This window comes from Euleptes europaea, chromosome 7 (assembly GCF_029931775.1).
Source record: "Euleptes europaea isolate rEulEur1 chromosome 7, rEulEur1.hap1, whole genome shotgun sequence".
Lineage (NCBI taxonomy): Eukaryota > Metazoa > Chordata > Lepidosauria > Squamata > Sphaerodactylidae > Euleptes > Euleptes europaea.
The window spans coordinates 36,938,064-36,963,977 of NC_079318.1; the positions used below are offsets into that span (position 1 = coordinate 36,938,064).

Here is a 25,914-nt window from a genome sequence, read left to right on the forward strand (position 1 = left end):
CGGGAGAAAGCCAGTACCAGCAGCTCGTGTAAAACTATTTGTGTCAAGAGCTCTTAAACCATATGTAGGTTGCTAAGGAGACTGAAAGAGCACCTCACTTACTTTGATGCTTGGTGATAAGATGTTTGCCCTTGACTAACCAGGAAAAACCAAAGGAGCCTGCCAATACAATTTTTGCTTTTGATTATCTCCCACCATGAAAATACATGAAGAATTCTTAAGAACATAAGAAAAGCCATGCTGGATCAGACCAAGGTCCAGCGGTCTGTTTACACAGTGGCCAACCTGGTGCCTCTAGGAAGCCCATAAACAAGATGGCGGCAGCAGCATTATCCTGCCTGTGTTCCACAGCACCTGATATAATAGGCATGCTCCTCCAATACTAGAGAGAATAGGTATACATGACAAGTAGCCATGGATAGCCCTCTCCTCCATGAATATGTCCACCCCCCTCTTAAAGCCTTTCAAGTTGGCAGCCATCACCACATCCTGGGGCAGGGAGTTCCAGAATCCATACTTATTTGGCCCTTAAGCCCTCTTGTTTTCAATGGGATTTAGTGTAACCGAACACACATTACCCTTCCTTTAAGAAATGTATATAGGTATTTTGTATTGTGACTAATGCAATTGATTCCTTTTCAAGTATTAATTGTACCAAACAGGTGTGTGAGGATCAGCATATCCATGCTGGGCGTAACTTCTTTCTACTCATCACACGAATACTTGAAAGAAAAATTCCAAATCCTGCCAATGCCAAATTTCAAGATTGCACATTATATTTTGAACCCATCCACTTGGTTTTCTAGCCAAAGCAATCTGTAGTCCCTTTTTGTCTTCTTTCTAGAAAATACCATAAGGAACTTTGTCACAAGGCTTCTTTTCAACTCAATACTTAACCAGTCATTCCCAAACTCTTGTCTACATCATTGGGTATTTCTAAAACTGCGCAAAAGGCCCATTTGCATCTGGAGATGGAATGGCAGAATCTTGAACAAAACTGTCCAACAACTATCTCACACTTTGAACAAATTTTAAGCTGCCTTGATCTGTCAAGGTCAGTGTTTCAGGTGGGAAGTTGTTCACATCACCTTTTATCTGGAGATGCTGCAGACTGATCCTGGGACTTCCTGCATGCCAGAAGCTTTCCCATTTAGTTGTAGACCCTCCTTTTTGTCTTGGCACATAAATAACTGGTGCTTGTTCTTTGAGAGGCCTGCGCCAACCACACCCCACATACCCACCTCTGGGTGAGTCACAGTACCAAGTGGGGCAGAATACAACCTCCACTAGCATTTCCATTTGTGATTTCTTATCCTGTGGCTGCAAAAACTCATTTTCCATACTGCTGTTCAAGCAGCCTGAAAATCAACCTTTTGACACACAGGCCAGTAATAAAGCCCAATAGCTAATGGAAATAATAATAAACTGTACTGGCTATTGCAATGTAAGTCAATTGGTTTATATTTGCAAATCCTGGTGTTTTCTCCCCACCAGATGAACGTGAGGGCAAGGCAACAGGAGAGTTACAGTTGTGCAGGGCACAGAAGCTCTACCCTTCTGAGCAGTCACAATTCCTCCATGCCCACCACTGGTTTAAGTCTTCACTAGGAAACACCAACTCCCTTCAAATTAGTTCACGGCAATGACAGCCTCACTTTTCTTTTTTAACAAGTCAGGATTTCAGAATGTAAAATACTGTGCTGAATTGACACGTGTGCAGAATGTACGAGTCTCACGAGACGAACTACGGAACCTGGAGGCTGATCTCTTAACCTGCCTTCCCTCTTGGACCCACGAAAGATACAAAACAGGCTGCCTACCTGTAGCGTCTTTTAAATTTAATAAAAAGGAGAAGTTGTTGTTTCAAAAGTACCGGAAACACACATTTTTCCCTTTATAATGTCAACTTGGCATTAAGAGGGTAAAACCCAGGCTTCAGAGCCAGGGACATCGCTCCAGCCTCGCATCCAGGACTGAGAGCCGCTGAATGGGGAGAAGAGGGCAAAAACGGTCCAGCTTCTGCATTGCCACGGAAACGTCCCCAAAGTATCCTGCCCCTAGGGAAACAGGATAAAAGGGCAGGGACGCCAGGCAGTGTAAGTAGGATAGGCAAGCCTTTCCCCAACGGTGCTGCTTCAAACATAGCTAGCTTCCTCTACAAACGGCATGCCCCCGAACTCTCTGCAACTTCCCTCCACTCTGCGAGGAATTCTGCAGCACGCTCAACATTCACAGGGGGAGCTAGCTGAGCTGGAAGCAGAAATCGAGCCCAGAGGCACACACGGCTTCCAGGTATTATCAATCCCAGTGAGAACCAAGCGCATACCACAGAGTCCCTTTCAAAGATGCAGAGGGTCAGGAAAGCAACATTCTCTTTGTGTGAGGATGCCTTCCTCCCATGCCAACCTGCGAGGAGCAGTAAAAACAAATACCTTCAGCTAGCTCTGAAAAGGGATGTTTCAAGAAGGCAACATTTGTGCTTTTCTAAACTGTACGCAGCAACTGGGCATCCCAGGAAAGTCCTGAGAATAGTCTCAAAAAGGTTGGGATTGCAGTTCAATCAGAAGGGAGGATGTTCAATAGACACCTAGCAAAAAAAGCAAGAGCCAAAAGACATTGGGGGACGGCACACAGCTGGAAAACGTTGCAAGGGGGGGGGTAAAAGAACACACGGGGGTATTCCAAGCCTGAAAGGAGGAAGCTCTGATTTATGAGGGGCTGTTACACAGTAGGACCGTTCTGAAGCCCAAAGCCGCCTCCAGTCAGTGCTGTTTCCTTGTTAAAGAGGCTGGAGTTTGCAGCACCGTCCCAGTTCCCCTTTCCACCAACAGTCTTTTTTTTTGGGGTGGAGGAGGGTTTAAAATAGAAAATTTAAAAGTGTTATATGCAGTTCCAGGGTGACAAGCAGAAACGGCACCGCAGCAGAGGACAAGAAAGCTCCGACGTACTCCGTTCATAAATAAGCCTTCTCCAAAGAAAGAGGCTGCAGAGGAAACCTAAAGTATTATTAACCTCTAGTCTCATTTAGCACAGCGCCCCTGGCAGGCTTGAAATGCTCAGACAGTAAGGCAACAGGAGGAAAGGTCCTGTCACTTCCTCCGAGCCAAGGCCTTAAGAGTTTGGTGACAGCCCCAGAGGGTAGGGGGCTACCACTGCCTTCCAGCCCCCTAAACCTTTTGCACTGTGGTCTCGGCAGGCGGCTTCTTTGCTCTCTTCTTCATGCGGCTGCGGGCGTAGACGCGGAGGAAAAGCGCCATGAAGACCACAGCTACCCCGAGCCCGCCCACCACCGTGACCGCGTGGCCGTAGATGAGGCAGGAGAGGAGGATGGCGAAGGCTTGCCGCAGCGTCATAATGATGGTGAAAACTGCGGCGCCAAACTGGTTGATGGTGTAGAAGATGAACAGCTGCCCGAAAGCCGAGCACACGGACAGAAGCACAGCATGGGCGGCAAACTCGGAGTGGCGGGCCATGAAGCGCGCCGACTCCAGCAAGGCGCCCTGCTCTAGCAGCGAGCCCACAGTGAAGAGGCAGGAGAAGACATTCACCCCAAACATCATCTGCACGGAGGACATCTTGTAGGTGAAGAGTGCGTCCTGCCAGTTGGAGGTGAAGCTGTCAAAGACAATGTAGCCCGCCAGGAGGACCACGCCAGAGAAGGTGGTGACGGTGGAGAGGTGTTTGTTGTGTGTGCTGGAAAGCAAGAACATGCTGACCCCTACGGAGATAAGTGCTGCTGTCAGGTACTCCCAGTATTCGTAACTCTTGCGCGACACCAGCTTTCCCATCAGCATGACTGGAATCACCTTGGAGGCTTTGGCCAGCACCTGGGTGGGGAAGCTGATGTACTTGAGCGCCTCGTACTGACACCAACTGCTGAGGATGTTGGAGAGGGAGGCAAAGGAATACTTGTACATGGGGGCACCGTGACGGGGCTGCTTGGTCAGGGCGCAGTACAGGCCGGCTACAGTGCAGGCGAGGATCCGGTTCATGAAGACGAGGAACTGAGAATCCTTGAACTTCTCGCCAGGGTCTGACTCGGTTGCTCCGTATGTTCTGGTCATCACACGTTCCTGGAGGACACCCCATGTCAAGTAGGAGATCTGCAAGGCAAGAAGAAGAAGAGTTGGTTTTGATATGCCAACTTTTCCACTTAAGGCAGAAACAAACCAGCTTACAATCACCTTCCCTTCCCCTCCCCACAACAGACACCCTGTGAGGTAGGGGAAGCTGAGAGTGACTAGCCCAAGGTCACCCAGCTGGCTTCGTGTGTAGGAGTGGGGAAACAAATCCAGTTCACCAGATTAGCCTCCACTGCTCATGTGAACGAGTGGGGAATCAAACCCGGTTCTCCAGATCAGAGTCAGCCGCTCCAAACCACCGCTCTTTACCACTACACCATGCTGGCAAGAGGAAAAAAATAAGTTCAGGAAAGCAAAAACAACCATGACACACAGAAAGATGGAGAGTTTGACCAATATGAACTTTCTAGCTCTTCTAATAACTCTGTCAACCAAGCGAGCTGACAAAAAGCTTTTTCCTGCACATCTAAAAGGTAACCGAGAGGCAGACCCAACCAGTGCATTTCACCCCAGAGACCCATAATAGTTTATATACTAAGCACTATCTGCAGTTATCTGAGGGAAAAGAAAAGAATGGGGGGGGGGGGACACAGAGAGAAATATACAGAACCCAAGGACTGCCACAATTCTAAACTTGCTAAACTGTACCTACCCAGTGCCTTGATTCTAATTTTGGAACAATATCTATTTTTTAAAAAGCCAACTCATAAACCATCCAAAATTCTTATCCATATCCTGCAGAAACAGAGCGATAAGGCAAAACACACACAGTTTCCAAAGCAGCAGCCACTCACAGAGCGGAACAATTTGTCTTTCTAAAGAATCCGAAATCTCCCATCTAACTGAACCTGAAGTTCTATCTTGATACGTAAATGACTGATATATTGTGTGCGAAAGATAAAACGGCACAATTCTAAAGCCTTCAGTTAGGTTCTAAGTCAGCAAACTTCAGCACTGAGCTTGCAGCATAGACTGAAGGAACCAGCCACTAAGAGAGAGAGTACAACTAGAGGGAACTTGGTTCCAACTTCAAGGCCTGCTTAGCTATGAACAAAACCTTCAGCAAGGGGTTCTCTCTCTCAGTTACCCATTTGTAAAAATGTAGCAACAGTGAGGTAACCCATGCAATGGTCACCTCAAGGTTAGACTACTGTAACTTGCTCTAAGCAGGGCTTCCCTTGAGGCTGCTCCAGAAATTGCAACTGATCCAGAATGCTGTGGCACGGGTCCTCACAGGGACCCCATGGATAGCAAATATATAACCTGTGTTCTGCTGGCTGCACTGGCTCCAAATTGAGTACCGGATCAAGTTCAAGGTTTTGGGTACTGACCTTTAAAGCCCGAAACGGTCTGGGACCCTTGCATTTGCGAGACTGCCTCTCCCGATATACCCCGCAGAGAGCGTTGCGCTCTAAAGGAAACAACCTTCTGGTGGTCCCTGGTCTCAGAGTTATCGGGCAGTCCTCAAACAGGGCCAGGGCCTTTTTGGCTCTGGCCCCAGCCTGGTGGAACTCTCTTTCTAGTGAGGCCTGGGCCCCGCGGCACCTAGCTCAGTTGTGCAGGGCTTGTAAGACAGAGGTGTTACTTCAGGCTTATGGTTGAGGACAGTAATGGTTTGTACACAAGCTGGCCTTCCTTTCTTCCCTTTCCATCTTCCCTTCCCTCCCCACATTTCCTCTAATAAATATGGTCCCCAGCTAGTGGTTTTTTGGATCTCCCACTTTTATCCCCTCCCCGAAATTACATCTACCACTACATTGGGTGTGCCACACAGTTTACAGAGATGGTACAAACAAAATGTTGAGTTTTTAAATCAGACATTAAATTAGAAGTGATTTTATCATCGTAATATGTAGAGTATTGTTGAAGGTGAAGTTCGTAAGTCATTATTATGATTGTATTTGTTGTTGGAAGCCACCCTGAGCCGGGGTTTTTTACGGGGGAGGGCGAAGTACAATAAATTGAATAAGAAATAAATAAATAAAATGACCACAGGATTATTGTGAAGAGTGACGAGATAATGATTGCAAAGCACTTCATACAATGCAAGTCCTACGCAAACAATAATTCCTACCACCACCCGGCAGCCTCAATTGAAGCAGAGCAACAATTCCCTTCCCTCATTATCACAGAAGTTGCTCGTAGTCATTCTTGAGGCCGGGCGCTGCAAAACACATCCGTTCTTTTACCTGTAGGCCCGTCGCACAGAACAGCAGCTTAAAAATTTGCCGGGCAGTAGAGGACTCTACGGTCTCATTCCGAGCTGCCAGCAAGGCGTCATCCTGGGGTCCTGACTTGGCCTCGTTGCCAAAAACACACGATCTGATAACTGGAAAGCAAATACCTCGGCCTAAAAGGTAGAAGGAAAAGCACATTAGCCACTGGAGTCAAGCTCATCAATGCGGTGAGGGAAAACTGCATCCATTAAAACAGACCACAAGTGGTACCACCCCAGCTTGGACGATCAACGGCACTTCTAACCACCACCTGCCTCTTATCTAGCCCATTATAACCCACTGTGTGCCCAGTGCATGCTGCAGCTAAGAGAATCGACCGAGGAACTAGTTTAGCTCCCAGCAATACAGGAAGTTGCACATATACTAATGCAGAGGCTCTGCAGCTTGTCTGACAAGGCCACCATTTGGCTGCTGCTCGCTGCTCCCCAAATTTACTCGATGGGAACAGCCACAGTTTCAGAGCTTTGCTAAGGCGACGGACCTTTGAAGCTGGGCACCGCATGAATTTCGCCAGCATTTTCAGCAACGAATTAACTCTGTTGGGAGTTTCGGCCCTGCGATAGCATGGCTGAAGGAGTGAAGGAGAGAATTTTCTAACAGAACAGTCCCTCAGTGGAACAGGCTTCCTTGGGTAAGCTCTCCTTCCCTGGAGGTTTTTAAGCAGAGGCTAGAAGGCCGTCTGTCAGCAATGCTGATTCTGTGACCTTAGGCAGACCACGAGAGGGAGGGCATCTTGGCCATCTTCTAGGCATGGAGTAGGGGTCACTGGGGGTGTGGGGTAGTTGTGAATTTCCTGCATTGTTCAGGGGGTTGGACAAGATGACCCTGGTGGTCCCTTTCCAACTCTACGATTCTATGATTCATTCAGTGCCTCATCAGCAGTGTCAGGAAAGCACCATGCTTCCAAAGAGAGGCCTGCCATTACAGCTTCTTACCTGTCTCAAGGTAATTGTTCTTCTTGAAATACTGTATCATCAAGAAGCCTGGCACCACAATGCTTGCATAGCCGGCAGCATTGAGCAAGAAACGGAACAGCCAGAAGTCTCCCCAGGAGTCCTGGTGGGCCACAGGTACCTCTTCACTGGCAGACACTGCAGGGAGAGCAGCCAGCACAAGAGCCAGGCAGAACCTGCCAAGAGAAAGAGCTGGCAGTAAGCAAAAGGGGATTCAGAGGCCTGCCAAAAATCAACAAGGGACACGTGGACACATGAAGCCGCCTTCTACGGAATCAGTCCCTTGGTCCATCAAAGTCAGTCTTGTCTGCTCAGACCGGCAGCGGCTCTCCAGGGTCTCAGGCGGAGGTCTTTCATATCACCTACTTGCCTAGTCCCTTTAACTGGAGATGCTGGGGAATGAACCTGGGACCTTCTACATGCTGAGCAGATGCTCTACCACTGAGCCACAGCCCCTCCCATCACACGTGGGGAACATGCAAGATTTCCCTCCACATCGCTCCTTCCTTGCTTCCCTTCAAGCAACCTGCAAAATCAGGACACCAAGAACAAAATGGCTACATCTCTATGCACAGGATTTTCAAACCAAATGCACCAGAAGTTGTGGCTTCCCCAGAGAACAAAGCACTTCCCTATTTACAACCAAGCGCCAAGAGAAACTACTAGCTGTTTCACAACCTGGCATGATATCCAGGGCAGAGACCTACATGAGCTTTGATATGTCAAAGCCTGGGCCTTTTATACAATGACAGCAAATTCTAATCATCATCCCCTTTTGTAGGTCAACCAAACTGTGCATATTAACCAAATAAAACAGAACACTGAAGCTGGAACTAGTGGATACAGGTCTTAGAATCAGAGTTGGAAGGGACCACCAGGGTCATCTAGTCCAACCACCTGCACAATGCAGGAAATTCCAAACTACCTCCCCCCCCACACCCCCAGTGACCCCCTACTCCATGCCCAGAAGGTGGCCAAGGAGCCCTCCCTCTCATGATCTGCCCAAGTTCATAGAATCAGCATTGCTGACAGATGGCCATCTAGCCTCTTCTTAAAAACCTTCAGAAAAGGAGAGCTTACCACCTCCAGAGGAAGCCTGTTCCACTGAGGAACCGCTCTAACTGTTAGAAAATTCTTCCCAATGTCTAGATGGAAACTCCTTTGATTTCATTTCAACCCATTGGTTCTGGTTCGGCCTTCTGGAGCAACAGAAAACAACTCGGCACCCTCCTCTATATGACAGCCCTTCAAGTACTTGAAGATGGTTATCATATCCCCTCTCAGTCTTGTCCTCTTCGGGCTAAACCTACCCAGCTCCTTCAACCTTTCCTCATAGCACTTGGTCTCCAGACCCCTCACCACCTTTGTTGCCCTCCTCTGGACCCGTTCATTTATTTAACTATAAATAAATGTATTTATTTAGCAATGAAGTCAGACTGGCCTTCCCACAAAGCAAGCAACTGTAGCAGCTGTGGGTTTCACTGGGAATTTTATTACAGAAAGGAACAGTGCTGCCATATGGCAAGGGCGACTCCCTGAGAACAAATATTCTACGAACCACCTTCTTGCCGGCAGAGAAAGCAGAACAGCGCCATTCACTGCTGCCTAGAGGAAATCGTAAAGGGTACACATTCGTCCAGGGAAAGAGCCAATGGAGTCAGGTAGGCAGTTTAATGACCGACAGCCCTCATGATTGCCTCTTCGGCCCATTAACCGACTCCACATCTCAGATTTAACCCACATTTGAAGAGAGAGCGCTGCAGCTCGTTCCTGTACAGAAATTCAGAAGAGGCAGGTAGTGGGGGAGGGAATCGTGGCCATGAGAGGCAGTGCCCGGAAGACCCACGCTCTGGCCGTCAGACTACTTGGGCAGCTGCTCTGCGCCCCAACTGGATTACCTGAGCCTAAAAGGCACTATAGCATTCAACACATTTACACGCTGTTCTCTGCCTGGGGAAAGAGAAAGGGAAGGGCGCTCTGGCTTCTGCCACCAGACAGTGGAGTAAAGGCAATAGGATAGTCCCACAAGCAAGACTGCCAGCAAGGGAAGATTGGCCTGGCTCAACGGCATATACAGTCTAACTATCAAGCTAATCTCCCTCCCCTCCATCTTCCTTCCAGTGAGTCTTTTTAAGACTGTAGGCCAGAAGACAGGACAGCTCTGTTACTGATGCAAGTTGGGAGATGGCTGTCAGAAAAAGCAGGGTATAAATATAGCAAATCAGTAAATGTGGCAAATAAATTAAAAATTATGGTGACCAGAGCCCTCTCACAGAGGGGAAAAAAGCTACCGTTTTCAAAATATTGTTTGCAGCAATGTGGAATATTTTTAATGCCACAAGTAATGACGATTGATCTTCAAGCTTGGTTGATCTTCAATTGTGAAAGCCTGGGGGCGGGGGGAATGAAAAAATGTGGGGAAATGTTTTTACCTAGCACTCCCCCCCCCCCAGTTTTTCCACTGGAAAACTAAGGTATTTATAATTTTACATTTCATAAACATTCCAAACAGAGCAATGTTATATGCTAATTTATAATTTCAGTTTTTCCCAAAATAACCCCCCTCCTCCCAAACACACCATGGCTTCAACATTTCTGGAAATTTTACACATCTAACTCTAACAACCCTATTCTATGCACAACTACTCAGAAGTAGGTTTCTACAAATCCCCAAATGAGCGTCCAGAACACTGAGAATCTAATTAGATTGCTATTCTTTAACAAAACCCTTCAACTGTTCATCCCGCCTCCTTCTTTCCAATTATCTTGTGCGGGGATACCCCACTGAGCAGCCAAATCTTGCAACATCCTTTGCAAAATATAAAACCAAAGAAGATCAGTTTTAGTAAGATCTAAAGAGGAATTTAAATGGCTATTTCATTCTGAAGTCACTTTCAATGCCTTGTCATCTGGGATTACTTATTTATGCCATGGTAAATATGATCAAAGTTACAGAAATAACTCCTGGAAAAATCCCCCGCATCTCATTACATAAAAATCTCGACATTCAGGAATTTCAAACCTTTTGTTTTCATCTCTGAATATACACCTATGTGGGATGTTAAATGGGTAGAGAACACTGTAAAATGCCAATTTTGTTACCAGAAAATATGCATCTCGTACCATCAGATTTTGGGGAACTATCCAAAACTCAAAACCATGGCTTTCACAAAACTTTGGACAGTATGGCTGTTTCAGCCTGCTGTTGGTGCAGTTTGTGATTTACTTTACAACACCTGGGGCTTGACACTGCTGAAGGAGTATCTCAAGATTATCCAGGTTTGAATCACTGTGGTGCATAGACAGAGTGTAGGGCTTGGTTGCAGGACATTCAGGTCAAGAAACTTCCCTAGAAGTCTTGGGCAACCATTTCAAGGGTTGTTGTGAAGACAAAACAGGAACAAAATGCAAAGCATTTTGCAAACTCAGAAGTACCACACAGCCAGTAACTAACTAACTTGGGAAAACTGATTGAAGAGCCTCCTGCATTTGCAGCAAAGATTTTGCCACTGCCACCTGGGACAAAGCAATGGGTTTTCAAAATCCCGCCTACAATTCCTTGGGTGGCTAAGGCTATGTCAAGCCCTGTGCCTTTCATCAAGATGGCAACAGATGTCTTACACAGACACCCACCAAAACTGGCCTGTATTATTCCCAAGGCACAAATAAGGCTCTCTTCAAACATCATTAGCAGCCTGGCCTAGACTGATCTTGTCAGAACCTGGAAGCTAAGAAGGGTCAGCCATGGTTAGTACTTGGATGGAAAACCACCAAGGAAAAATGGGTTGCCATGCAGATGAAGGCAATGGCAAACCACCTCTCCTCTTGTCTTGAAAACAGCACAGGCCAGGGGTCACCATAAGTCCATTGAGACTTGACAGAACAATTATTATTATTTCAAACATTACCTTTAAAGCAGTTATGGCTCCTGGGAGCACAAATTGCACAGGAGATTCTCAGCATGATTAGCCACTCTAGTCTAGCACTGCCCACATTTACTATTTTTGCCGTCAAGTCACAGCTGACTTATGGAGACACGGTAGGGTTTTCAAGGCAAGAGCCGTTCAGAGGCGGTTCAAGGCAAGAGCCGTTCAGAGGTGGTTTGCCATTGCCTGCCTCCATGTCACGCCCCTGGTATTCCTTGGAGGTGTTCCATTCAAATACTTGCCAGGATCAAGGCTGAGCGTGTGTGACTGGCCCAAGGTCACCCAGCAAGTTTCCATGGCAGAGTGGAGATTCGAACCTGGGTTTCCTAGATCCTAGTCTGTGGCGCAGAGTGTTAAGCTGCAGTACTGCAGTCAAAAGCTCTGCTCATGACCTGAGTTCGATCCCGACGGAAGTCGGTTTCAGGTAGCCGGCTCAAGGTTGACTCAGCCTTCCATCCTTCCGAGGTCGGTGAAATGAGCTTGCTGGGGGTAAAGGGAAGATGACAGTGGAAGGCACTGGCAAACCACCCAGCTAACAGTCTGCCTTGGAAACGTCGGGATGTGACGTCACCCCATGGGTCAGGAATGACCCGGTGCTTGCTCAGGGGACCTTTACCTTTCATCCGACACTTTAACCACTACACCCACATGGTTGAGTAATTTCAGCAAGGCTGCATTGAGACAGCTCCAGGCTGGAGCAGCAATCCTGGTCTACCCAATCGAGGAATAAAACAACCAAACAACATTTTCTCTCTCCATTTTGGGTCAGGAGCTCCCTGGCCAATGAGGCTCCTTCATATGTGGTATTCCACCCTTCCAGCTACCTTCGGATAGAGCTTATGATACATCTAGTGCTCTCATTTCTGCCAGGCAAGCAACACCAGCATCGGAACGAGGCATGAAAGAACCTTTCATAGTGTCAAACCCACAGAGTAACCAGGAAGCCAGAATTCATATATACACTTCTACTGTTCTCATTCATGCTGGACAAGCATACCTTTTTTTTTTTTTTTTTTTTTGTACACACACACTCAAATCCCTATAGATAAGCTGTTCTCTGCTAGGACAAGACAGATCTGGGACAACGCCTCCTTTGGCAGGCCATTTGATTTCAGCCCCTGAGGCAATGCAAAAGCTGAGTCTAAAGCAGGAGAATCCAGTTGTAGGCTGCTAACTGAAATAAAACCACAGCAAAGCAAAGCACAGAAAAATACTTGGAGAAAATACCCTTCACTCGCAGTTCCCCTGTTAACTACAGTTGTGTGGACACCCTCTTCAGCTTTGATCTTCAGTCCCAAAATCCCACCACTCGCTAAGGTATTAGAAAGAACTAACACATTTAAACAACAGTACCATATTCACAATTCAGAATTGCAACACTCAAAAGCCAGTGGGGGGCATTTTAATCTTCCAGGACATTCCATTGCTGACCTAAGAGAGGCAGTCTTCGAACAGAGAAGCTTCAAGGAGAGATTAAAAAGCAAGATTGCTGAACTTGAGTTCATTCACAAGTTCAGAACAATGTCGCCGCCCCCCACCCCCAGGGCTGCACAGGGACATAGGATTCTTATCTCAGTACGGATGCTAATTTTCTGCCCCCAAACATTTCCCCTCTGCTCCAGTGAAGTTGGTGGCATTTTGCATTGTAGCTTTGTACCCTGCCTGCCTGCCTGGCAACACCTCTCCCACCTCCTGGCTATAAGGACTCAGGGATCTCCATTTCGACCTGTATCTCACAAAGGGGTCTTTGACTCCCAAAAGCTTATTCCCCAAAAATCTGGTTGGTCTCTAAGGTGCCACTGGACTTGCATCTTGCTCTTCTACGGCAGACCAATGTGGCTACCCTCCTGAAACTATTCACAGGGTAGTATAACAATGGTAGGTGGGTGGTTTTATTCAATTGTTTTAATGTGTGGGTTCTAAGAGGCACCAGTGAGAGCATGTATAGTGTAATTACTCTAAACTGTTTAAAGTGGGGTACAAGGGTAAGGTCTTGGATGCATTGCACTGAATAACTAATTCAGCTTTTCAAATAAGGAATGAAGAGGCAGTTCCTCACCTCCCTTCCAATCCTGTCTTAGAACAAGGAGCTCCCAACTCTGATAAAGGAATACTTCCTGTGCATGTTTCTTCCTGCAGTGAAAATGTCAGACGCTGGTTACCTATCACTGCTTATGTCTCACCTAGGGGCTTCCAAAAATGTTTAGACTCTGCGGGTGATGGAGACAGAAGGACATGTATGAAGATCATTTTTAAGAAGCCTGTCAGCACGTATTGGCCTCTCTCTGTCTTTCTCTCTCTCGGATGTCTCTGTTGGCCTCCCTGACCTTGGGGAGAAACTCTTTACTGGACACCTAACCCTGCCCCCAACACACCCCTCATATAGCATAAGAGTTTTACCTTATTATTAGTTCTCCTTGTCCCTCAACGCTCAATGCTGGAGTGCCCAATAGTCCATCTCTTGCCATGTTTACCTCACATGGGAATCCTATCTTGATGAACCCCCTAAGATAGCAGGCCTTTTTGTAGCCTCCTCAGGGGTCCCTTTACTCTTCCTCAGCTCTCCTCCTCTTCCCACAGTCTCCCCCTCTTTAAGAAAACAACCACTGTCGAAGAGCTCCTTCAGCATCTACTCCCTGCCTCAAAATGCCCCCCTGCTGGTTTGGGAGCCTCTCTTTATATTTTCCCGGGGACCAGCAGGCCCCACCTCTCTGCGGATATGCCCATGGCTTCCTCTTTCATTTTTATGTTCAAGGGCCAACAGATATGCACACAGCAACCAACATGGCACTGTGTTTTATTTCTAGCTCTGCCCAGTACCAGTTAAGAGGGGACAGTTGCTACCTGCCACTTCTGACCTGACAACTAACTATGCACATCTTCTTCAGCTGTCATCAATAAACAATTTTAAAATGGTAATAAATAAATAAAACCTAGCTGCCAGCTACAGGCAAATGCTATAAACATGGAGCTGTTGTTCTAGCTGCACCTCTCATCCAAGGACTTCCTGGAGCACAGAGCCAAGAATAAGCAGGGGATGCTGGCCAGGTAGCCTTTGGAGTTTACCAAGGGATGAATTTTTTTTTTGCACCCGGTAATCATTAAAGAACATGCAGAACAGGCCACTCCCACATACCATCAGTACAAGAGGATGATGCTCACTTTTGAGCCATGAACTGGACCCTGATCAAGTATAAGAGCCCTTCATTGCCTGCGGAGAGATGTTCAGGTAGTCAATTAATTAGACAACTGGCCTTGGAAACAAATGCTAGAACATAAGAGATGCCCTGCTGGATCAGACCAGGGGTCCATCTGGTCAACTGTATAAATGCATAGGATGTACTTAAGGGTCTCTGTTTCCATTTATGTACAAAAGAGCCAAATCTTCCCTTTTCCTCTTAACTCCAACCCAACTTTTGTAACAGATCTAAAGCACAGAAAGGGACACAGACGTGCATTTCAGAAGGAGAACAGCATCAAATTGTTGGAGACAGAGAGATAAGGACAACGTTGAGTGTATGGGAAAATCTAGTCAGAATTGAACATTATTGTAAAGAATATTATATGTCACCAGGAAAAGCTAGCCACTCAGATAATTTTTCTGACACACCTCTCACTCTCTTTTGTATCTACTGTAGGCAAATGGTTGGGCAAGACTCGCATATAAACAGTCTTCATTCAACGAAGGATCTTGACTGCAGATCAAACTTCAGTGCAAAGTCTCCATGGCCTCCCTTTACCCGCCTGCCACAGAAGATACAGTTCCAAGACCAGAACTGAATGCATTTAAAATAAGAGCTTTCTATATACACAACAAAATCTACAAAGTGCACTATAAAATTGGGGCACTAACTGATCCTAGCCACACCACCAATCTATTTCTATTTCTCCACGGAAGAGGACAAAGTAACACTTGTAATACTGATCAAGTAGCCAGGATAAATACCAGACCCAGGAATTTGCAATCCATTGTCCTCATGTCACAATCACTGCTGACATAGAAACTACGCTGTGCCCCCAGCTAGGGTATTTGCTGCATCTGTGTGTCCTGGCAGGAGAGAGAAAACTCAAGATCCAAAACCGAGAGCGGGCACAATACCCAAGATGGGTTCCCATGCCAATGAAACACAGCGCCACATCACAGTTGCTGTATCTGCCTTTTCTTTCTTCTGCTATCAGATGAAGAGCACGTCCACACGCATAACGCTGGAGAGAGGAAGAAAAGAGGGGAAGGACATCTGGAGCCAGGCATTGGGTGGTGGGGCCCTACATCCTCATTTACAAGGCCAGATTACATCTCACACATAAACACATATGAGAAGAATGAAAATATTGACCCTTGACCACACAGGCCAAGTGAACAAAAGAATGGATAAAGGCAACTAATCTGTGTTAAACAATATCTGGAAATATGACAACCGCATTCTTTCCTTCACTTTGGTAGAGGGCTCGGGGAGAGGTACAGTGTGTGTCCTTCAAGTATACATTCTCAATCTTACGTTTAACCATTTTAGTGTTTAGTATGCGAGGGCAATACTAGAGGCAGCTTCTACAACTATTTTACAAAGCCTCTCTATACATACACACACACTGTGGGGGCAGGGAGACACTGAATACCCAAAACTACATTATCTGAAATCACATTACATTTAGAACTGCACTTGACTAATTGAGTTTTTCATTTATTGCCAGTCTTATTTGTGATTTTAAAACTGTGGTCTTCTGTGTATTTTTTACAGTTTTTTTTAAACACTGTAAGCCACCTTGAGTTCCACAAGACAGAAAGACAGCTAATAACAGTTATAAATAAATACAGCTCAACTTTCTAGTTCAAAGGGCCTTACAGATCAGAACTACACATCCCAGACACCTCTACCTATCAGCCAGCTCCAGTGTTCTTTGTTAAACACATCTATTCTGAGGTAGGCACAAGTGTCTCCTATCCCAGACAGATTTCTTCAGACTATTATGACCGTTGCACATTCTAGCAGCCTGCTAATACCAGTGATGTTTGCTTTTCAAAATTTGGATCACATCTCCATTTTATCTAGCTTAATATCCCATCCCTCATTACTAGCCTGAACACATGAACATGCCTTATACTGAATCAGACCCTTGGTCCATTAAAGTCAGTACTGTCTACTCAGACCGGCAGCAGCTCTCCAGGGTATCAGGCAGAGGTCTTTCACATCACCTACTTGCCTGAAAGATTTCAAAAACCTTCGAAGGAAGATGCATAAGCCATTCAGTGAGGGTGATATCAAATCATTTTTCAATCCTCACATAAGCAAAGATCAGCATCATTTCCAGTATTAGACATCCTTCGTATCAGATTTTTACCTTGCCTTTACCCAGAAAAGTGAAACCAGGTATACCATTCAAACCTATCTTCTACCCAATCACATAGCTGTGGAACAAAACAACTGGTTTCTCCTTGAATTTTTATGGCAGTCAATCTGATTGAGGTGGCAGACGTCAACTGAATGTTAGAGGACGGTTCTGCGTACCAGCTGTGCTTCTCCAGCCCACATGCAAAATTAGCATCTCAAAGCTGGTCCAAATCTTTAAATGGAGTAAGGCACTGAAAGTGAAGGGGATTTGTGACACTGAGGCCTATCTTACCCAGAATTCTATGCATGACCCAAAGTAGTTAGAAGCATTAGTATAAGCTCTGTACCTTATAACACATATTACCAAATAGTTACACTTCGTGCAAGCATCCGTGTACAAAGCAGCAGATGGAAACATTTGGAGGAAGTGAACTTTTCTTCTTAAGAAATGAACTGTGTACAGCCAAGAGGTCAACTTGACATTTCTGTCCTTAGCCAACAGGAATTTAGCCACTAGTGATGACCCCCCGGAGGACAGCACCGCCTCTCCTTTCTGCACAGATGAGGTTGTTTGTTGACAAATACTGTTTTTATAATAAACAATATATGTAGATTCCAAAATACTCTCTGAGTTAATATTTGAATCCAGCCAGTGAAACCCGGAGAATTTCCCCCACAAAAGCACATCAATTGTTGTTAGTTTCTAATCACTGTTCCAGTTGGTGTCCGTTATCTGTAAAGCCTCATATGACTAAGGTAAGTTATTATCTCAATCCCCACAACCCCCCAAGGAAGATCTTCAGATCTTCGGTTCTGTATTCCATCAAAAGAAGAAGTGAAATGCACAAAGGCTAGGAGTGGGGCCTTTTCAGACATGACATCTAGGCTGTGGAATCTGCTCCCAAAAGAGGCTTTCTAAACCTGACTACAGATTTTTAGAATGATAGTAACATAGCCAGGCTTTGGGGGACAATTGATCTGGATGGGTTTGGACCAGTGATCTTTTCTCTGTTGTTGCTGTCTGTTTCAGCTCCCTCTCAAGGAAAACTCATGACCTCACAGAGAGGTCATAAGGTCCAGCGAATGATATCAGATTAAATAACCGGTTACTCTGAATACATTTTAACCTCCTCTTTGCACCTTCAGTCACAAACCTCCCACTTTCAATGCATATTTGTCTGGAAAATTGCAATTTTTTACTTTAGTTAAATTGCTGTTCTCACTTCATTCTAAATACACTGTTGTGGAATAACTCCCCACATCCCTAAAAAAATTATTTGCAATGATTAATGTGCAACAGAATCCATATTCTACCCATGCATGCGTATGGAGAAAGTGAAGGGGGGAATCCTTTTGCCTCTCTAATCAAACTAGCAATGATTACAGCATGGCAAAAGCATTATGGGTTAACTAACTGAAACTACTGCAAATGTTATATGTTAAAATACAGAATCAGAGTAGGATAATCATTTTAGATTCATTAATGCACGATTCATCAAATTACAAGCCACTGATAGCAGCTTGCATTTAGAACACTGAGACCCTAGAGAGCCGCTGCCGGTCTGAGTAGACAATACTGACTTTGATGGACCAAAGTTCTGATTCAGTATAAGGCAGCTTCATGTGTTCAACACCTTGATGCCAATTCTACTGGTGGCCCTGGCCAAGTCATCCTCTCTGGTTTCAAACTGTCCAGTCTGGTAAAAGGGGGGGAGGGGGGGAGGGAACCCCATGAGCTGTGACCTACCTCACAGTATCATTATAAAATAAGAGGCTACCAGCTCAAGCCTACACATAGTTATACTTCCAGGACATTCAGCTGCTGATTTAAGAGGAGCAGTTCTCTTACAAAGGGACTTCAAAGGGAGATTAGAAAGAGAGACTGCTGAATTACAACTAATAATGAACCTCAACACCATGCATTCTCTGGGACTTAATAGAGATCGGAGATTCCTGTCTCATTACCAATGCTGATTTCTCCACTCCTGTGACCCCTCTGCATATCACACCTAACCCAATCAGGCCTGCTAATGTCATTTACTTGCTTTTGGCATTTACACTGCCATTGCTTGTCTAATTCATGCATCTCTACTTAAGGATAGACGGAATCACATTCTAGCTGCATCTGAAGAGGTGAGTTACGGCTCACGAAAGCTCATACAGAACCTGCCAGAAATTTTATTAGTCTTTAAGGTGCTGCCGGATTCTTGCGCTTTTCTACGGTTATACTCAGAGTAAAGCCACTTTGATTTCAATAGGGCTTACACTCAAGCAGGTGGGCATCCAGCTGTGTGTGTGTGTTAAGTGCCATCAAGTCGCTTCGGACTCATGGCAACCCTATGAATGAAAGTCCTCCAAAATGTCCTGTCTTTGACAGCCTTGCTCAGATCTTGCAAATTGAAGGCTGTGGCTTCCTTTATTGAGTCCGTCCACCTCTTGTTGGGTCTTCCTCTTTTCCTGCTGCCCTCCACTTTTCCTAGTCTTTTCCAGTGACTCTTGTCGTCTCATGACGTGACCAAAATACGACAGCCTCCGTTGAGTCATTTGAGCTTCTAGGGTCAGTTCAGGCCTGGTTTGATCTAGAACCCACCGATTTGTTTTTTGGGCCGTCCACGGAACCCGCAACCCTCTCCTCCAGCACCCCATTTCAAAGGCATCTGTTTTCTCCCTATCCGCTTTCTTCATCCAGCTACAGCCCCAAAACCCTTCGACACACCAATTTCAGCGTGTCGCACGGGCCGCTCACTCAGGATAGGTTTGACATCTCTCTCTCCTCCTAGTCGGGGTCCGCCAAATACTATTTCAAGCTCTTCGGCCACCTACAGGCAAGGCGGTCCTGAGAAGGGGAAACCCTGTCCCTTTTCTTCCCCCGACAGCGACCCAGAGAGTTGAAGAAACCCCCTCCCCCTCCCCCGCAGCACCCAAACTTCTCCGGGGAGCCCCCCGCCCGCTCCTCGCCCCTGCCCCGCCTGCCCGGGCCAATCCGCAGCCCCGTTTCGGCAGAGGCGCGTGGGCGCCTCCCTGCGCGCGCCACGGGGGCCTCATCCCACTGGCCCGGCCCGCTCGGCCGGGCGCCTCGGCGAGACCTACCTGCGGCCCATGATGCCGGCCGGGCCGGGGCGCGCTGCTGCTGCTGCTGCTGCTGCTCCCCCCCTCCGCTCTTCCGAGGCCGGCCGCGCCTCCCTCCCTCCCGGCGCCGCAGGACCAGAAACCGGCCGCTCGCCCCGGCCAAGCCGGGACTTCGGGGCCTCCACAGCGCCCCCTGCCGGCCCGGAGGCTCCGAGCCGAGGAGTCCGCTGCGGAGAAGGCCGGGCTCGGAGCGGGAGCGAGGGCGGCTCGAGCAGGAAGCGGGCCGGGGAGGGAGCGCCGGCAGGGCCCGGGCCCGGCGTTTTTGCGCCCCAGGCAAGGCGAACTACTTGTGTCGTCGTCCCGTCCCCCCCCCCCATTGCTAACCCGTTTTCAAAAACAGATGTCTTGCAGAAACATAAAAGCACAAAACTTTTTATAAGTCAATATAAGTAATAATATTCCATAGCAGTGTTGTGGTACTCATCATAAATTTTAAATATATATGTGTGTGTGTGTGTGTCTATATATAGATAGATATAGCACGATAGATAGATAGATAGATAGATAGATAGATAGATAGATAGATAGATAGATAGATAGATAGATAGATAGAGCACTGTTGTGGTACTCATCATAAATTTTAAATATATATATGTGTGTGTGTCTATAGATAGATAGATATAGCACTATAGATAGATAGATAGATAGATAGATAGATCTATCGATAGATAGATAGATAGATAGATAGATAGATAGATAGATAGATAGATAGATAGATAGAGCACTGTTGTGGTACTCATCATAAATTTTAAATATATATGTGTGTGTGTATATATATATATAGATAGATATAGCACTATATATAGATAGATCTATCGATAGATAGCACTATAGATAGATAGATCTATCGATAGATAGATAGATATAGCACTGTTGTGGTATTCATCATAAATTTTATATATATATATATATATAAAATTTATGATGAGTACCACAACAGTGCTATATCTATCTATATATATCTATATCTATCTATATATAGACACACACACACATACATATACATACAAATTTATATATATATATATATGTATGTATATATGTATGTGTGTGTGTGTGTGTGTGTATATATATATATAGAGACACACACACATACATATGTGTGAACTGACCCTATGCAGGGAGCTCTATGCAGTCCTCCCACAAAGGATCACCACCCACATATGGAGCTTCTTGCACCAGCATGGGATCCAAGTTCTCCACTCTCTAGAGAGCTCCCTTCAGTTCTATTTTTAAATTTCCGGTTGGATTTACAATTCAATCCTATAGCATTGTTTATTGAATGTCTCATCCTGTTCACTGTATTGACTCTCTCTGTGTAATCGACCTTGAGTCCTAGTGAGAAAGGCAGATGATAAATAGCGTTAGTAAAATAAATAAATGTGATTCCCCCACTTTTCGTCCCCTCTCAGAGCCACACCTTCAACCAGCCTGCGCTCTCATGGGTGAATGGTGAATCAAGGGTACAAAGATACTCCGTCAAAAATAATAATTGAAGTATTTTCAAATTACAGCAGTTGTATTAAGAGGTAAGCTTTAAATTCTCCAGCCAAAGCAAAGTTATAAGTTATCCATCTAGGTATTTGGTTCTCAATAACCATCACTGCAAATGTTTCTTCCAGAACTACCATAATGATGTAGAAAAATTCAGAAAGGAGGTGTATCAATGGCTGTTAGCTAAAGAAAACCTCTGACACTAGAAACAGCGTAACTTTAAATGCAGAGTGCTGATCCTAGATTATTATTCTGTTAATGCCTCGATTTTGAATATGGCAGGTTAACATCCTACCAGCTGATAAACACTGGCAGTGCATGGATGCCACGCGGCTTGAAAATGGACCAAAGCATCAAACAAGATCCTTAAAAAACCTCTGCCATAGGTTCTAATATGGTGGTGTAGCCAGCGAGGTGTCGTGGTTAAGAGCGGTGGTTTTGAGCAGTGGAGTCTGATCTGGAGAACCGGGTTTGAGTCTGATCTGGAGAACCCGCTCCTCCACATGAGCGGTGGATGCTAATCGGGTGAACTGGATTTGTTTCCCCACTCCTCCACACAAAGGGTGACCTTGGGCTAGTCGCTCTCTCTCAGCCCCACCTGCCTCACAGGGTGTCTGTTGTGGGGAGGGGAAGGGAAGGTGATTGTAAGCTGGTTTTATTCTCCCTTAAGTGGCAGAGAACTAACTCTTCTTCTTTGCTAAGCCACTATGTTTAACATTTCATTGCTGAGATTCAGTGGAAAGCTTTTGGTTTGGTCGCGCCATTTAGGGTCAGAAAGAAGTTTTTGGTTTTGGTTTTTAAATCCAGGTCAGTAGGCTTTGCTATGATGGGTGGTTTAGCTCACTTGCTCAAGTTAGCCAGAGCTCTCTGAACCACAGCACTTTGATATGGTCTTCCTTGTTTATGCCACACAATAGCCTGATTGCATAGATAGACTAAACTGTAGTGAGCTGGAGTGTTGAGAGTCGACTCTTGTTGAGGGAGGCGTAAACTAGATTTAACAGTCTATGGGCCTCTTCTAGCCTGGGTACTAACATCGGCAGAGTCTGCAGGCCTGGGCCCAGTTCCAGGACAGAGCACACCAGACCTGCATAGTAGCAGCTGACTGGGACTTTCCTACACTGACTGCAAAGAGGCAGTTGTTGATATGGGTGAAAGCACAACTTCCTGCTGATGTTTTGGGCTTTCTAGGCAAGGCTGCAGAACCAAAGCTTTTCCTCTGCCGTTGCTGCTGCAGAGTGACGCAAGGATGCATGTGACCTTCCTGAAAGCAATGCGTAGGCATATGTAAAAGTGTGTGGGCTACTTCTGTCATGATGTCTGAAAGAAAACAGGTGAACTCCTGGGAGTCGCAATCATATCTAAATATGGGATGACCACCAACACTACAATTCACACATCTCCCATTATAAGTGAAGAAGAGTAAAAAGCCCTCACCTGGATGGCCCAGGCTAGCCTGATTTCATCAGATCTCTGAAGCTAAGCAGGGTTGGCCCTGCTTAGTTTTTGGATGGGAGACCACCAAGGAAGTCCACGGCCACTATGCAGAAGGCAATAGCAAACCACCTCTGTTAGTCTCTTGCCTTGAAAACCCTATGAGGTTGCCATAACTCAGCTGCAATGTGACAGTCTTTTACACACACACACACACACACACAATTACAGAGGTGACTTTCAAATATGAAATTGGCAACAGTTGTGAGAGCATTCTGCTGTAATGTGCTGCCTAAGTTTAAAGTTCATCACATAGTCCATAGGTTAAACCCCCTCCTCCCCCAAGGGGATTAAAAAAAAAAGTGAAAAAAATCAAGGTCATATTAAGCCTCAGGTGCTCTAGCGATCATTAAGTATGGCTGGCTAGCATAAGGTGCAGATTGCCATTTGCTTCATAATTCTGAAAATTCTGCCCCATATTCCTGTATCCCAAATCTTCAGGCAGTATAATGGAATACTCCTTCTCTCAAAAATTGTAGTGTTTTCACCTTTTAAAATGTTATTGAGTAAACTCTGCATAAGACTTATTTAATTTTAATATCACCAAGCCATGTTTGTTCCGTGGAACAAGGCGGTTCCAAAATGAGGCATTCATTTATGGCATCGTAGAACAATAGAAAAAAGGACCATCTTCATTGTGAAAACAGAAACTGAGAGCTGTCTACTTAAGTACCTTGTGCTTCATTATACCTCCTTGCAAGAATCCAAAACTAGCTTTTTTTGCCGTCAAATCACAGCTGACTTTATGGCGACCTTGTAGGGTTTTCAAAGCAAGAGACTTTAGGAGGTGGTCCACGTCACAACCCTGGTATTCCTTGGAAGTCTCCCATCCAAATGTTAGCCAAGGTCAGGGCTGAGAGTGTGTGACTGGCCCAAAACAAGCTTCCATGGGTGAATGGGGATTCGAACCCCATTCCCAGGTCCTAGTTCGACACCTTAACCACTACACCACGCTGGCTCTCCTAGGTACTTTACTAATGGGTTATATATGGACTGCTGATTTCATAATGCTATATTAAATAGCCTTCAAACTGGACAGTGAGGCATGAAGAGATAGCAGGTGTCACTAGTAAAGAGGCAATTATAATTCTGAATTGTTTTGCTCACATTTAAGTAGAATACCCATAATGTCATAACAGGAAAGACTGTTTTTTTCTAGGAACCCCCCTCCCCCAGGATATCCACCCTACCCTGAATCCAGCCCTCTGTTTGTGTGGAGGGGGAGAGAATAAAATAACATGTACAGTGTATGAATCACCCTTTAATCTTGAGCAACCCTTACTCCAAAGGGAAGTATACAATACTGTTAGTTTCTGTTAATGTAGCCTGAAATTGCATAGTGCTGGATTGGACCTCTTCTTCTAGGCCAGGGGTCCCCAACCTTTTTGAGCCTGCGGGCACATTTGGAATTCTGACAGGGCGTGGTGGGCACAGCCACAAAACAGCTGCCACAGGAGGTGGAGCCAGTCACAAAATGATTGCCACAGCTCAACTTCAGTCACGCAGTGCAGATCCTTGTGCTATGGTGGCAGCTGCCGCCAAAGCAACATTTTAAAAAATCCGCACAGCCAATCAAATCTCCAATAGTCAATCAGAAACCTTGCTAGGCAAAAGCCCTACCTGGCTCCACCAACTTTCTAAAAACACTTGGCGGGCACCACATTGGGGATCCCCTGTTCTAGGTGCTTGCCTAGATGTCACGGGCCAAGAAGCTCATCACTAAAGCGCTAGCAGCTGGAAAGGGTACTGGACTTTGTGCTATCAAAGTATTTTAACTGCACCTCTCCCACTGTCGCCTGCAGTCAGTGACAATAAAGGCACAATAAATATCCTACCCTTGCACATTTTCTGGTACAGGTAAACGTAGTCCCCTGTGCAAGCACTGGGTCATTCCTGACCCATGGGGTGACATCACATCCCGACGTTTCCTAGGCAGACTTTGTTTTATGGGGAGGTTTGCCAGTCCCTTCCCCAGTCATCTTCCCTTTACCCCCAGAAAGCTGGGTCATCATTTTACCGACCTTGGAAGGATGGAAGGCTGAGTCAACCTTGAGCCGGCTACCTGAACAGATTTTCTGAGGGTTTGTTATATTGCAGGATGGAATTACACAGAGGAGCTGCAGTTAACAGCAGCCACAAGGTGGCAGCACATTTTAAATATAAGCAGAGTGCAGAGTTTATGAAGTCACTTAAAAAAAAAAAGCTTACTCTTTTTGCAAACTTCCCCTTTTCAGCAGTCCAAATCCCCACTGCTGTTCTCATGCTTGGACTCCCAAAGTGTTGTGATTCAGATCTGACCTACAGCTGTCTTGCCATTTGAGCTAAAAGCCTTTTCTAAATATATTGAACAAAGGATATTATTAGTTGGAAACTATGCTACCATAAACAGTCTGTGTTGGGGCCAACAATACCATTCGACATACAAAGTAAGCAGACTGTATCCAGCTGAAAAATCTTTATTTTGTTATTGGGAAACAAAATGAAACATGGAAGAAAGAAGAGAAAGCAAAGGTCCTCAATTAAGTCAAGCAAGATACACATAATGGAAAAAGAAACAAGTGGAGAATTACGCCTATTAAGGTGCTGCAGCTTCTCAGCCCATTCTTTTAAAAATAAAATAAACCCGAAACAGGGAAGGAAGAGGAGAAAGCCTCTCCCTAAAATATCCCAGCTGATTGCGCCACCCAGGACTTGCCACGTTACAAACAGCCGCTCCCAGCCAGCAATAGTAGGAGGGAGAGAGCTGGGAATTTCCCCAGTCCAGCAAAGTAAAGGTTGCATGTAAGCAACTCCTGTTCCTTTGTCTGCTGACCTAAAATGCTTCACTCATCAGCTGCAACAAGTGGAGGGGGAGAGAGGGGGAGTGTAAAGTGTAGTCTCTTGGTAGAGCACAGTAACCTTCAACAGAGAAATCAATGCCGGACACAACAATCCTACATCTCCTCATTTTGCTGGTCACTATTTCCAAATCACTCTGTTAATTTCTTGGAACAGATGACTTTGGGTCACTAGCCCTACAATTCAGAAGGCAGGGAGAGAAGCAACAGGAATGGATTACTCACAGGCTGAGGTTGACAAGTCACACACACAAAAAAGTTCTTTTAAAATGCTAAGAACTAGGACTCAGGAAGCTGTTCCAATGACATAGCTTCTCCCACAAGGGTTGCAAAGAGGCGAGAGCCTTCTCCTGACACAGCTACTACAAAAAACGAAGAAGGGCAATACTCCAGGAGGGGAGCCAGTAATCCCTGATGAAGTGGGACAGATCC

General features: G+C 45.7%; 1 protein-coding gene across 1 annotated transcript; it reads right to left on the bottom strand.

Moving 5' to 3' along the window:
• Positions 1–3,167: 3,167 nt before the first annotated feature.
• SLC35B2 (solute carrier family 35 member B2) lies at positions 3,168–19,659 on the bottom strand. Its single transcript, XM_056852716.1, has 4 exons — positions 19,619–19,659; positions 7,255–7,448; positions 6,272–6,432; positions 3,168–4,103 (listed from the first exon to the last, which is right to left on the bottom strand). The coding sequence occupies exons 1-4, from the start codon at positions 19,627–19,629 to the stop codon at positions 3,168–3,170; spliced, it is 1,302 nt and encodes a 433-aa protein (XP_056708694.1). The 5' UTR covers positions 19,630–19,659.
• Positions 19,660–25,914: the final 6,255 nt, after the last annotated feature.